This window comes from Leptonychotes weddellii, chromosome X, assembly GCF_054177405.1.
Source record: "Leptonychotes weddellii isolate Sample4059 chromosome X, ASM5417740v2, whole genome shotgun sequence".
Classification (NCBI taxonomy): domain Eukaryota; kingdom Metazoa; phylum Chordata; class Mammalia; order Carnivora; family Phocidae; genus Leptonychotes; species Leptonychotes weddellii.
In genome coordinates, this window is record NC_138385.1 from 93176023 (window position 1) to 93188797 (window position 12775).

Consider the following 12775-nt stretch of genomic DNA (forward strand, 5'->3'; position numbering starts at 1 on the left):
GGGGGGGGGGCTGTCCTGTGCAGTTGGGGACGTTTAGCAACATCCCTAGTTTCCACCCACCAGATACCAGTAGCATCCACCCACTCACCCCCAGTTGTGACAACCAAAAATGTCTTTGGACATTGTGAAATGTCCCCTAAAGGGTAAAATCACCCACCTCCCCTTCACTGAGAACCATTGCTGAAGAAGATGAAAAACACCTACCATCTGGCCTTAGCTCTTTACCGCAGTTGCCAGCGTAAGAGCTCTGGGTTCTAGGACAAATGGCTCTGTCGGGAATGACTCAATGTTAAGTAAAGAGAGTGGGGCCAGTAGCAATCAAGACTGGCTGATAAGTTAGCGTGAAAAAGCAAGTTCAAGGCAGAGAAATCAGAGGTGTGAGGTAAGCCATCATGAATCCTCAAAATCACAACATATCAGAAAGCCTGTTGGCTTGGACAGAAATGTTTGGCGCTCTTAAAGCCAGGTTTTTTCCATATTCTAGGAACAACTCACAGATGAAGCCTCACTTGCCTAGCCTGTGTTGCCTTGCTTTGGGCAATCAGATTTGACTGAAGCAACACATTTTGCACAGCTGTTTGACATGGCTGATTTGACACAGCTGTTTTGGATGGCCGACAGTGAGGGCGGGGGGGGGGTACATTTTAGGCCACCGGAATGGCCAAGTTTTTAATACCACATAACATGCTAATCAGATAGACATCCCTGACTCCTCAGGCTGCACACCAGGATCTGGGATGGATGAGGTATGGGATGGGCAATTCCAAAAAAGAAACTGGAAGTTTAATGGTTTATTATACCAGGTCAAATTGTCCCTGCACCAAAATGTCCTCAAACCAAAATGGCTAAATCAGGACAGCTGCCTCAAATGGTCACATGCCCTATTTGGGCTGTGTTGACCATGTCCCTCACGTAGTTTGTGTGAATGCTACATATCTGGTTATGCTTTAAAGGCTTGGGCACCAGCAGCCCTCTCACTCGGTACATGGGGGGCCACTAAACTCACAGTTTGAAAGAAACATCACATGTTGACTCCATCGATTCTGAGCTGCATAACCGTGTACAAAGCACTTAATTTCTGAAACCTTAGTTTCATCGTCTGTGAGATGGGGATAATCATAGCACTCAACGTGTAGTATAGTAAATGAGATAATACTTATAAAGTTCTCAACACTGTTAATCATTATTATGATTATAGCATGAACTCAAAAATGGGCTTATTATTCAGCTTTTTTTTTTTTTTTAAAGATTTATTTATTTATTTGAGAGAGAGAGAGGAAAAGCGTACAAGTGGAAGGGACAGAGCCAGAGGGAGGGAAAATCTCAAGCAGACTCTGCACTGAGTGCGGAGTCTGACACGGGGCTCCATCTCAGGACCCTGAGATCATGGCCTGAGCCGAAAACAAGAGTCGCTCACTCAACCGACTGTGCCACCGAGGCGCCCTGTTATTTGGCTTGCTACATTGTCTTCCAGTAGTATAATGGTCAGGAGGTTGGTGCCAAGTAGCCAGAGGGTCTGAGCACACACACAGTTGAGGGCCTGCTTGCGGTGTGGGAGGCCCAGGTCCGAACTACATTGGCTCTAGAATGTCCAGCTGCACCCTGGCCTGGACTCTGAGGTTGTAATTAATTGGTGGTTTCCTCGTGGGAACCAGTCCTGTCCTGATTTAGTCAGAGGAGCCGGTTTACTCTACCAGAGATGGTTTTTTCTTGGCCATGACTGTTGTTGCTCTGGGTTTCTCTGATACAAAGTTTTATTTTATAGGAACCTGAAGGAACCAAGAACCTTGTAAGGGAACATATGGGGACCTCTGTTAACCTTAACCTTTTGGGGGAGACCAGAATATTATATTAGGTCATACTACACAGAAGCTACTTCTCAATAATATGATCAACCAGAGTTAGGAAATGGGTCTTCTCGTATCAAATATATTGCTTCGCTTCATATTTTGACCGTTTCATTAAAAAAAAAAAAATTGCCATAGAGAACTGGTTTCTGACACATCCTCCAGTTTGTGTTGTTTACTTTGAGTGGCCTCAGGGAAGGATCGAAAAGTAAAACATGACAATACATCATAACTATATTTAAAAAAAAAACAAACCCATGTACTACATGTGCCTACTTCAGAACGAAGTGATGTTTAACTGTATTTTTTAATTGCTTTCTCTGGATACTTCATGATACCAATTTTGTTTTTCCTTATATAGGGAATGCTTCAACAGACAAGAATGGTGTTTCTTTCAGTGTTCAGAATGGAGATGTGTGCCTTCATGATTTCACTGGGAAGCAGCACATGTTTACCGAGAAAGAAGATTCATGCAATGGTAAAGGCCGTATCGCTCTCAGAAGGACTTCAAAGCGGGGAAGCTTACACTTTATTGAGCAAATGTGATTCCTTTTTCTAAAATCAAAGCATGATGCTTGACAGTGAAAGTGTCCAATTTTACCTTTTACACAATGTGAGATGTATGAAAATCAACTAATTTTATACTCAGCAACCTCTGGAGGAACATATGCTAATTGAGGGCAATGGTTATTGAAAGAGGAAACCCAAGACGTTATACATGGTTTTTAGACATTTGCTGTCTGGTTTTTTTTATCCTTCATTTTAAAAGAAGATTGGGTTTAAACAACACAGTAAGAATAAGACTCGTTTAAAATCAAAGTAGTTCATTTCTAGCCACATTTTAAAGAGGCTGAGTCATCTATGATAAGGTCCTATAAAGCAACTGTTGACTTCAGCCTGTTGGTGAGTTTAGTTGTGCATGCCTTTGTTATAAATAAGCTAAATTCTAGTGCCCCACATGTCACATATCTTCTACGTTTTTTTGTATTTATTTTCTTTTTAAAATTTTTTATTGTTATGTTAATCACCATACATTACATCATTAGTTTTTGATGTAGTGTTCCATGATTCATTGTTTGTGCATAACACCCAGTGCTCCATGCAGAACGTGCCCTCTTTAATACCCATCAGCAGGCTAACCCATCCTCCCATCCCCCTCCCCTCTAGAACCCTCAGTTTGTTTTTCAGAGTCCATCGTCTCTCATGGTTCATCTCCCCCTCCGATTTCCCCCCCTTCATTCTTCCCCTCCTGCTATCTTCTTCTTCTTCTTTTTTAACATATAATGTATTATTTGTTTCAGAGGTACAATGTGTAAATTAATTTGTAGAATCGTGGTTGTGTTATTGTGTCTAATGTGATAATTCAGAAAATCCTTGCTGGTTCAGCTCCTTTTGGAGATTATATGGGATGTGAAATACAGAAGCATCACTGAAATCAAGAAATAATGCTGCCAGCCAGACTGGAAAAAGTGTGCGCAGACAGTGCGCAATTAGCTCATATAGTGCCTTTGAGCGAGTTGGAAAAAGGTGCCCCTACTGGGCAGACACAGCCCCAAGGGCTCACGGTTTGTCAAAGTGGGGGCCATATTTGAGCCCCACGCATCCTCTCGGGTGCACCCTTGTGCAGGGCACCACGAGTACAGCCATGTGCAGCACCCGGTCCCAATACCCATCTCCTGATCTCGTCCCTAATCACCAGGGACTGGAAGCTGCGCCAAGATGTTTCGCTTAGTACCGTGGCCATGGAGAAGGATGGACCTGTAATCAGGAAGATTGTGAATGTGGAGGAGAAACATACACTGCCGCTTCTCAAATCCCCAGAGCCTTTCAGAAAAGGGGAGTAGAGTAGGATTCCTTAAGGGGAGTAGAGTAGGATTCCTTTTTAAAGGAGATGTATATGAGGAAAAAAAAAAATCATACTGCTCTTCTTTAAAAGGTGACTGCATAGTACTTTAGTTGTTAGGACTGGTACACTCTGGCCCTGCCAGAGCTATAATTATTTTTTAAAAGGTGTCAAGTGTTGAAGAATGTATAGTGACAAGGGGGAGCAGCTGTTGGGAACGTGAACTATCCTGCAGTGCTATTGTTTCCATATGTATCAAACCCTGATTGCTCCTAGTTATAGAGGGTTTATCTTGCCTCCCGCCTATAGCTAGCTGCCTGAACAATGCCTCAAGTGTGTCCTGATTAGGAACCTTGCAAAACCCTGTAGTTCGGTCTTTCACTATGGTTCCCTTGCATATATTTCAAGTGAATGTTGTATCCCCGACTAACCACAATAATAATGTAATACACTTCTGTGAGTGCTGATTTGCCTTTGCAAGATTTCTTCTCTGATTTATTTAATTGTCTTGTATTTATGTTAAAATCGACAAAAATGTTAAGATCGCCAAAATAAATTTGTAGTTCAGTCCTTTGAGTTTGAAAGCTTTCACTGAGGGAAGGCGCCTGGGATCTCTTGCCCCGGCAACGTGGCATGTGAGTGGCCTAAGAGGAACGTGACGGTTAGATCTTCTGGCAAACAGCGGACACACAGTGATTGTGAGGTGAGAGCAAGGTTCCTCCCCACGAGATCAGTTTCTGAGGTCTCTTCTTCATTTTCCCCTCACACTTTCAAGATTCCCTCCTTGACACATGTTGCCATTGGCCTTCACAGCCCCAGATTTGGATCCCCCCTCCATGTCTCTGCATCCTCAGCATTGAACAGTAGGATTTCAAGAAGGTGAGGACAGGATTAGGGATTTCTGGGGAACTGATTAGTACAGGGGAGCTACAAACGGGGGAAGCTGGCCTTGATTCTATAAGAGGTCTTTGAGCAATCTCTCCTGTGATGCTCCGCTGCCTCAAAGATGTTGAGGATTAAATTGATGAAGAAGGTGGTGAGATAACCTGAGATTTGGGTGTGAGATCTCACAGACCAGATCTCCTGGAGATGATGTAATCAAAGTGTACACCAAAGGATGCACAGTGTCCAGTGTTCTTTAGATTCTGTCCATGCCCCCTTATTTTCCCTTTTGTGTTTTGTGTCTGGGTTGTGGTCCTTAAGCCAAATTCTCTTGTCTTTTTTTTTTTTTTACTTCACACACATTAGGGGCAGGACAGAGAGAATGTTCCTGAGAAGCATCCTTCTTTGAGTTTAAAATTGGTCTCACAATCTGAGACTCCACTGAAGGAGACAGAAGTGCTAGTATGAGGAGGCAAGGAGCATCACAGCAGTGACCAGTATTTGAAGAAGAATTTCTTCAGAACATTTGAGAAGTTTTTCCCCAAAACACACTGCAATCATTAATCCCACAGAGTAACTCTTAACTTCAGGGAGCAGCATTGGGACTAGTCTCAGCAAAAATGGTGAAATGGCTTCATTTGGGATGCTGGTGTATATCTAATGAGGTCACGTAGAAAGCAGGTTAGTTTGAAGACCATTTTGACAACGGGCTACTTTACTAAATGAACATTTTACTGAATGGACTAGTGTGTTATCATTTTTTCTCCATAACAGCATTTTAAGGACTATTCAGTTTGTCTCTGCTCAGCTCCAACTGATGCAGTTGAAGGACAGGAAAAAGGAAAGACTGGGTGGACATAAAAACATAATCTTGAGTGGGCAGAATTCTTGTCAGTAGATTCTTTTTTCTTTTCTCTAGGTACAGCATCAAAATGTTGAGGCAAACAAAAATTGACTACATTCTTCCAGAATATATTCTTTTAAATATATCTGTATATTCTTCACTGAGAAGAAATCTTACACTCTCTGATGTTTCTACTCTTTACTTCTTAGTCTCAAACTAGCTACAGGAATCTGGAACAGAGACAAATTGTACATTCTTTAAAACATTGCAATGAAAATGATCTCCAGTCAACAAAGATGTGATTGTCATAGAAATAACAGAATTTGGCACATTAGCTCTTTTCAGAAAATCCATTCAGAATGGACCCTCTTCTTGGTGTCAAAGATGGGGTGCTTTCCCTTAGGGTCAAAAATTTGAGCCTTCCAGAAGAAACACTGGATGGTTTCTGCCTTGGTTGATGACATGGGGCTCCCTGGGAACTTCGTTGACCTGAGCCCCTATGGCAGGACAATGAGGCAGACCCTCTGGATGAGGTCAGAGAAGTCCTGTATGGACCCTAGAGTCCAGTTTTGGGCTTTCATGTCTACAAAGACCATGAATCTGCTTCAAAAACAACAACATACCCCGTCATCATGTTCCATATCTGATTCTTGACAAATATTTGAGAAATGACTTTGGAGACAGGTTTCTGTCTATTGGATCACAGCCAGAGAAAGGCTTCATGGATATAGAAACCAAGATACGGAAGTTTTGTATCTTAGGGACAAAGGGATACTAAGATATGAGTCTGATTTTTTTTTTTTTATTTTTTATTTTTTTAAAGATTATTTATTTATTTATTTATTTGAGACAGAGAGAGAATGAGAGAGAGAGAGCACATGAGAGGGGGGAGGGTCAGAGAGAGAAGCAGACCCCCTGCCGAGCAGGGAGCCCGATGCGGGACTCGATCCAGGGACTCCAGGATCATGACCTGAGCCGAAGGCAGTCGCTTAACCAACTGAGCCACCCAGGCGCCCATGAGTCTGATTTTTATATAGCACAGCTTATGGTCCAAAATATGCATGGAAATTTAAAAGCTAAAAAGTAGTAGCTTTGCTTCTTGGTTTTACCCTGGAATTTCAAGCTTATGGAAAAATAGAGCTGATAAGATAATATTCATTAAAGCACAGACCAAAGCTATACACTATAGGCTAGCTATACACCAAAAGGGGTATATGTGTGCATAGGAGAATTCACCAAGAATGAGATAAACTGAAAATATTTCTATACTGGATAGAAATGCCAGGTAATGAGCAAAGGTTATCAGGTATTTCTCCCATGGCTGCAAAATGAACTCTTGAAGAAGCATTCAGTGTGAACAGTAATGGTAATGAAGCAATGATCCCATCCCAGCTTTTTGATGCAGAATATGAGTTCTGTTAAGAGTACATATTCCGATTCCAAAAGAGATTTAATGGTGATAACTTAATGTCTAATTTTATTTACCCTTAGATCATTGCAAATTCTGCATGGAGGCACATCACATGGATTGCTGCATAATTTAAGAGCCAATAGTAAGAAAAAAGTATGTGACATTATGTGGGGTTTGGTGCTTTAGTTGAGTGACATAGATTTATGGTATGGAATTTCTAAAGTGAATTTAGTTAAGGGGACCCAGTTTGCAGGACTGATTTTCTTTCATCCATTTGACACTGAGCTCAACACTGTTGCAGACATGGCAGGAGATTTCAAAGACTTTTTTTTTTTTTTTTTAATTTATTTGAGGGAGAGCGCACAAGCAGGCAGAGCGGCAGGGAGAGGGAGAAGCAGGCTCCCCGCTGAGCATAGAGCCCGACACAGGGCTCGATCCCAGGACCCCGGGATCATGACCTGAGCCGAAGGCAGACACTTAACCCACTGAGCCACACAGGCACCCCAAAACTTTTTTTAAAAAAAGATTTTTATTTATGAACTAGAGAACGCAGGGTAGGGGGGAGAGGGAGAGACTATCCTAAGCAGACTTCCCACACTGAGCTTGGAGCCCTGGCGTGGGGGAGGGGGGGCTGGATCTCAACACTCTGAGATCACAACTGGATCAAAAACCAAGATTTGGCCCTTAACCAACTGAGCTACCCAGGCGCCCCTCAAAGGCTGTTTGAATGAGTATCTTACAATCCAGTTAGGAAAGCATGCCTCATCTGAAAACGAAAATAACATGAGGCAATACATTGTCAAATGACAGATGAAAACAGCTGTGATTTATGAAGTACTTTTCTATGAGCTAGGCATGCTGCTAAGTGCTTTACATTCATCCCTTGATGTTAGCCACCCTATGACGTAGGTGCTATTATCCCCATTTTACAGATGGGAACGTTGAATTTCAAACTGCTGCAATGGCATGCTAAAGCTCACAACACTTGTCAATGGCAGAACTGGAATTTGAATTTAATTTGCACTGACTCCAAAACTTAGGTTCTTACAAAGAAATTATATGGCAATTCAGAGAACGGAGAGGGCTTCTAGGAGGGGAGAACTGAGTTGGCTCTTTTTTTTAAGATTTTATTTCTTTTTTTTATTTGTCAGAGAGAGAGAGCACAAGCAGGAGGAGTGGCAGGCAGAGGGAGAGGGAGAAGCAGGCTCCCTGCTGAGCAGGACTTGATCCCGGGACACTGGGATCATGACCTGAGCTGAAGGCAGCTGCTTAACCAACTGAGCCACCCAGGCGTCCCCTGAGTTGGCTCTTAAAGGATAGGCTTCAGGGGCGCCTGGGTGGCTCAGTCGGTTAAGGTTAAGCAGCTGCCTTCAACTCAGGTCGTGATCACAGTGTCACTGGATCGAGCCCCTCGTCGGGCTCCCTGCTTAGCCCCCGAGGAGTCTGCTTCCCCCTCTCCCTCTGCCTTTCTCCCTGGCTCATTCTCTCTTTCAAATAAACAAATACAATCTTTAAAAAAAAAAAAAAAGGCTTCAGATAGGCGAGGAGGAGGAGCGGCCTACTAGGTCAAGCATACAGTAAATGCATGGAGACTAGCAGAGGGCTTCTGAAAATTACATTAGCCGAGCTGTCCAGTGGAACAGATTTAGTTGGAAAATGAACACTGGGTCAAAGACTGAACTGTAGGTAATTACCGCTGCAAAAATGCCAGTTTCAAGTAGTAGGCCTGTAGGAGGTGGACTGCAGGCCTGACTTCGAGAGAGGTCATCAGGGGCAGGGGCTACAGGAGCCGAAGGGGGGAAGAAGGGTGCGGCTAGGGGACCCTGCCCCGACCGCCCCCTTTCCTTCCCTAAGGGGCCCCACTACTTGGCTTCTGCTCGGCAGTGGAGAAGCGGCCAGGTACAGAATTATGATCCTGGCCGGCGGCCAGCCCAGTGGCCGCGGTGGGCGGGCCTACCTCTCCCGCCTCCGGTGAGGTTGGCTGCCCATCCCCGGGGCCTCACGGCAATTCGGGGAGGAGCCCTAGAACCCGTCCTTTATCTCCCTGACTCCGCGGGTTCCGCTCCGCTGCAGGGGCGGGGCTGGGGGCGGGGCCGCGGACGCTGTTGCGAGTTCATCTCAGGACGGGGCGGGGCCACAAGCAACCGTATTAGGGGCATTCTGGGCCTCTGGCGAAGCGGTCCCCTTACCTTGTAACCCAGGCCCCGCTCCGCGGGTTCCGCTCCGCGACGGGGCGGAGCCGCAGGCGGATCCAAAGGTGGGGCCTGGGGCGGGCCCAAGGGCGTCCAGGTGGTCACTGCGGAAGGGCCTGTTTCTCTAGCTTGTCCTGGGGTCGGCGGCCCGCGGGGAGGTAAGGGGCTCAGGGAGGCAATTTGGTTCCCGCCCGGAGCCAAGTGGTCCGCTACTCCTGTGGGCCACCCCCTTTTCTTTCCCCCTCGAGCCGCGACTCCGAGGGCTGCGTTCCGCGGCGGGGGCGGGGCCGGGGGCGGGCCGCAAGTGGGTTGCGGCAGACCGGTAGGCTCGGTTGGCGGCCCGCCCCGGGGCCTCCTCCAGACTGCTTTAAGGCGAAAAAGGCCCGACGGGGTCGTCGTTGTCTCACGTCCTGAACCCCGTTCCCCGCGTCTTCCGCGGGGCTGTCCGGGACGAGCGGGTGTCGAGAGTGCGGCGGGCCTGGTCAGGGAGGGGCCGCCTTAGCGCCAGCTCCCATCACCGCCCCCGCGCCTTGCGGAGGAGCGAAACTCTGGTTGGCTTGTTTTCCAATCTTACTTTGGTTCTTTCATTTTAAAAAAGTCTCGACCTCCCACCGCCGGGCACTGTCCCGAGAGCTAACCGAGGCTGTGAGTGTTTGGGAACCAGGCCCGCTCGGCGGCCGCAGTTCGGGCGTCCCACCTCTGCACGGCCCGTCGGGCGCTGCGGCCCCGGCAGCACGCGGAGATGAGGAGCAGGAGCAATTCCGGGGTCCGCCTGGATGGCTACGCGCGGCTGGTGCAGCAAACCATCCTGTGCTACCAGGTAAGGAAGGACCACCCGAGCTGCCCTCTCGTGGCACTTATTCTCCTACCCAATCCCCTCCTGGTCCTGAGACTTTGCATTTAGGAGGTTTGCTCCTTAAATCCAGTGCTTGCTAGCCGCACCCCCATTCCACCCCATCCTCCTTCAGGGGACCCCCTCTGTTTGGGATCGAAGACAGAGCCCCCCCTGGTGCCCTGGGTACAAAAATGCGTCTTTTTTGCATTGACTGTTCTGTTTTGGGGGTGAGAGAGGAGGTGTGTTTAGGTTGGACAGAGCACACTGAACGGGGACAGTGAACTCGGGACTGCCAGGGCAGTAGACAGGAGTGAAGAACCTCCGGAGGTTTGTATCCTGCTCCTCCAGAGTGTAGGGCAACTGCTGCTGCCCCTCCCATGAGTTATCTTGTTAGAGACCCACGTGTGAGGGCCTTAGGGGTTACTCTGATTGATATTTTACAGATGAGAAAACTACAGGCCAAAAAGCTTACCGCGTGTAGTAGGGTCAGGGCCAAACGCAGGTCTTCTGCTCCCAAGTTCAAGGGGGACCTGTGAGGCTGCCCATGTGGTCTGAGGTATGAATATGCCTGCTCTTCTATATTACTGGCCTAAAGTTATATGTGGGCCCATCATGTAAGACCCCTGGACTATTTTTATTCCTAGTGAAGACAGCAGCTCTGTCCCTTTCCCTCAACCAGCAGCAACTATTAATAGGACCTCCATGTTCGAGAAGGAAGTAGCATTCCATGGTTAGAGGCCCAGCCTACAAGTCGGGAACCATAGTCATTCCCAAGCCACTGACCATTTTCCCTTCTTAGCCAATTTCTCAGTCTTATTTCTTCATTCATGAAATATTTATTGTGTACCTATTATATGCAAGACACTCTGTCAGGTGCTGGGCTTACAAAGAATAAATGCGTGTAGTGCAATGAGATTTATGCATAGGGTATAGTTCCGGAGTCCTTTGTCTGAGATCCTTGGGGCCAGATGTGGTTTGCAAGTCAGAAATGTTTGGATTTTAGAAAGGTGTAATATACATATGTATTCTATAATAACTGCAGTGGGCAGCATCCCTTAATCAAACACATTTTTCTCACATCCGAATGTGAATATTCACACTGAGTAGGAAAAGTAAAGACTTAAAATAGTTTCACATCAGTTCAGGTCACCTTTTGTCACCAAGCCTCCTGCAAACTTATGAAAACCCTTTAGATTTCCAGAACTTACCGGCTTTTAAAATTGCACATGAGGGACTGTGATCCTGATTTGGGGGAGCTAAACCCAGTTTGGGGAGCCGGGATGGAGTCCTAGAAGACATGACGTTAAGTTGAGAATTAAAGAAGGAGTAGGCAGGCAAATGGTGGTTACTTTTTGCCGTCCTGTTTGTAGTATATTACAATTACATCTATAAATTGTTTTAAAATTCAAGTTCAGAGGTTTTCCCCTTCCTTACTGTGAGGGAAGGGGCTGTAAGGAGAACTGATGAAGCATGGTTCTTGTGTCACACCTGTGTTTGCGTGCCCAGCTCTGCCTTGAATGACATGTTAGCCTTTACTCAACCTCTCAAGTCCATGGCCTCATCTGTAAAATGGGGACAGTAACACCTATCTCCGCTGAGGTATTGTGAAGAAAAAGTTAGCGCCTAGCAGGTTGCCTGGCAGCCAGGAGGCAATCAGTAAACAGTGCTGTTGGTGGTGGTACGACTTGGACATAGGCCACACGTCCACACCTCACCACCGTGAGCCATGTTACTCCCCTTCCTGAAAGCGTTGGTACAACTACTAATTGCTTTCTAGTCTATAAACAAAATTATGTCTCCCCATTGATGCAGTGAGGTCCTTAAGCACAGAGGCCTCATCAGTTTTGTTCCTTTTGTGTTAAGCAGTGTTCCTGGCACATGAAAGGTACCGTTAAGTCCTTGTTGATAAAATACTTCCAGCAGGCTCTGAGCCATCCTAATGTCCAGCCATTAACCCAGGCTTGCCTTTTCTCAGGAGCAAAAGAACTGTCTTATTAAAGCAAATTTGCAGTGTTGGACTTTCCTCTCCAACATTTTAATGATTAAAAAAAAAAAGGCGTCTCAGCCTTTAGTTGTATTTATTTTGGGGGTAGTTGGTGAGAAGCTCTCATTTACCCTCTTTACTCCTGTGGCTAACTGGAATCCTCCGAATACAACACTGCTGGGAAATCCCATGCAGACTCGCACTCCTTGTCCCCCTCCCCCCACCCATCCTGCCCCAACAGCTCGTCTTCACAGTTGTAGATCCTTAATCCATTTAAGGTCTCATCATCTTTCTGAGTGATCTTAGGTCCCCTAACCACTCTAAAAATGGATGGGCAATTTTATGCATATTCGACCATAAAAAAAAATGAACGACCTGGACTGGTGGTTTCTAAAATTTATGCTGTATCTCCCCATCTCCTGTAGATATATGCAGATGTTTGTGAGGTATTTTTCAGTGTCAGCGGGTACAGGCTCTGAACTGTTTCTGATTTGCTTTTTATTTTTATTTTTTTAAAAGATTATTTATTTATTTGAGAGCGGGAGGGAGGGAGAGGGAGCATGAGTATGAGCTGAGCGGGGAGAGGGGCAGAGGGAGAAAGAGACTCCCTGCCGAGCAGGGAGCCAGCAGAGCAGGGAGCCAGCAGAGCGGGAGGGACTCCATCCTAGGACCCTGAGATCTTTTTTTTTTTTTTAAAGATTATTTATTTATTTATTTATTAGAGAGTGCGCAGGAGAGAAACAGCATGAGAGGGGAGAGGGTCAGAGGGAGAAGTAGGCTCCCCGCTGAGCCAGGAGCCCGATGTGGGCCTCGATCCCAGGACCCCGGGATCACGACCTGAGCCGAAGGCAGTCGCTTAACCAACTGAGCCACCCAGGCGCCCGGACCCTGAGATCTTGACCTAGGCCGAGTCAGATGCTTAACTGAGCCACCCAGG

At 46.3% G+C, this 12775-nt stretch overlaps 2 protein-coding genes across 17 annotated transcripts in view; both read left to right on the plus strand.

Moving 5' to 3' along the window:
• ADGRG2 (adhesion G protein-coupled receptor G2) overlaps positions 1-4260 on the plus strand; it is a 131664-nt gene extending 127404 nt beyond the window's left edge. For all 10 annotated transcript variants that reach the window (XM_081809076.1, XM_081809073.1, XM_081809075.1 and 7 more), the window contains one exon: positions 2209-4260. In XM_081809076.1, coding sequence (XP_081665202.1) covers positions 2209-2393 — 185 coding nt within the window. In that variant the 3' untranslated portion in view covers positions 2394-4260. The remainder of the gene's footprint in view (positions 1-2208) is intronic.
• Positions 4261-8989: 4729 nt separating this feature from the next.
• PHKA2 (phosphorylase kinase regulatory subunit alpha 2) overlaps positions 8990-12775 on the plus strand; it is a 78103-nt gene continuing 74317 nt past the window's right edge. For 2 of the 7 annotated variants that reach the window (XM_081809082.1, XM_081809085.1), the window contains exon 1: positions 9323-9839. In XM_081809082.1, coding sequence (XP_081665208.1) covers positions 9762-9839 — 78 coding nt within the window. In that variant the 5' untranslated portion in view covers positions 9323-9761. Of the gene's footprint in view, positions 9178-9317; positions 9840-12775 lie in introns of those variants that run through there. The other 5 variants (XM_081809083.1, XM_081809090.1, XM_081809088.1 and 2 more) reach the window with 5 other exon arrangements.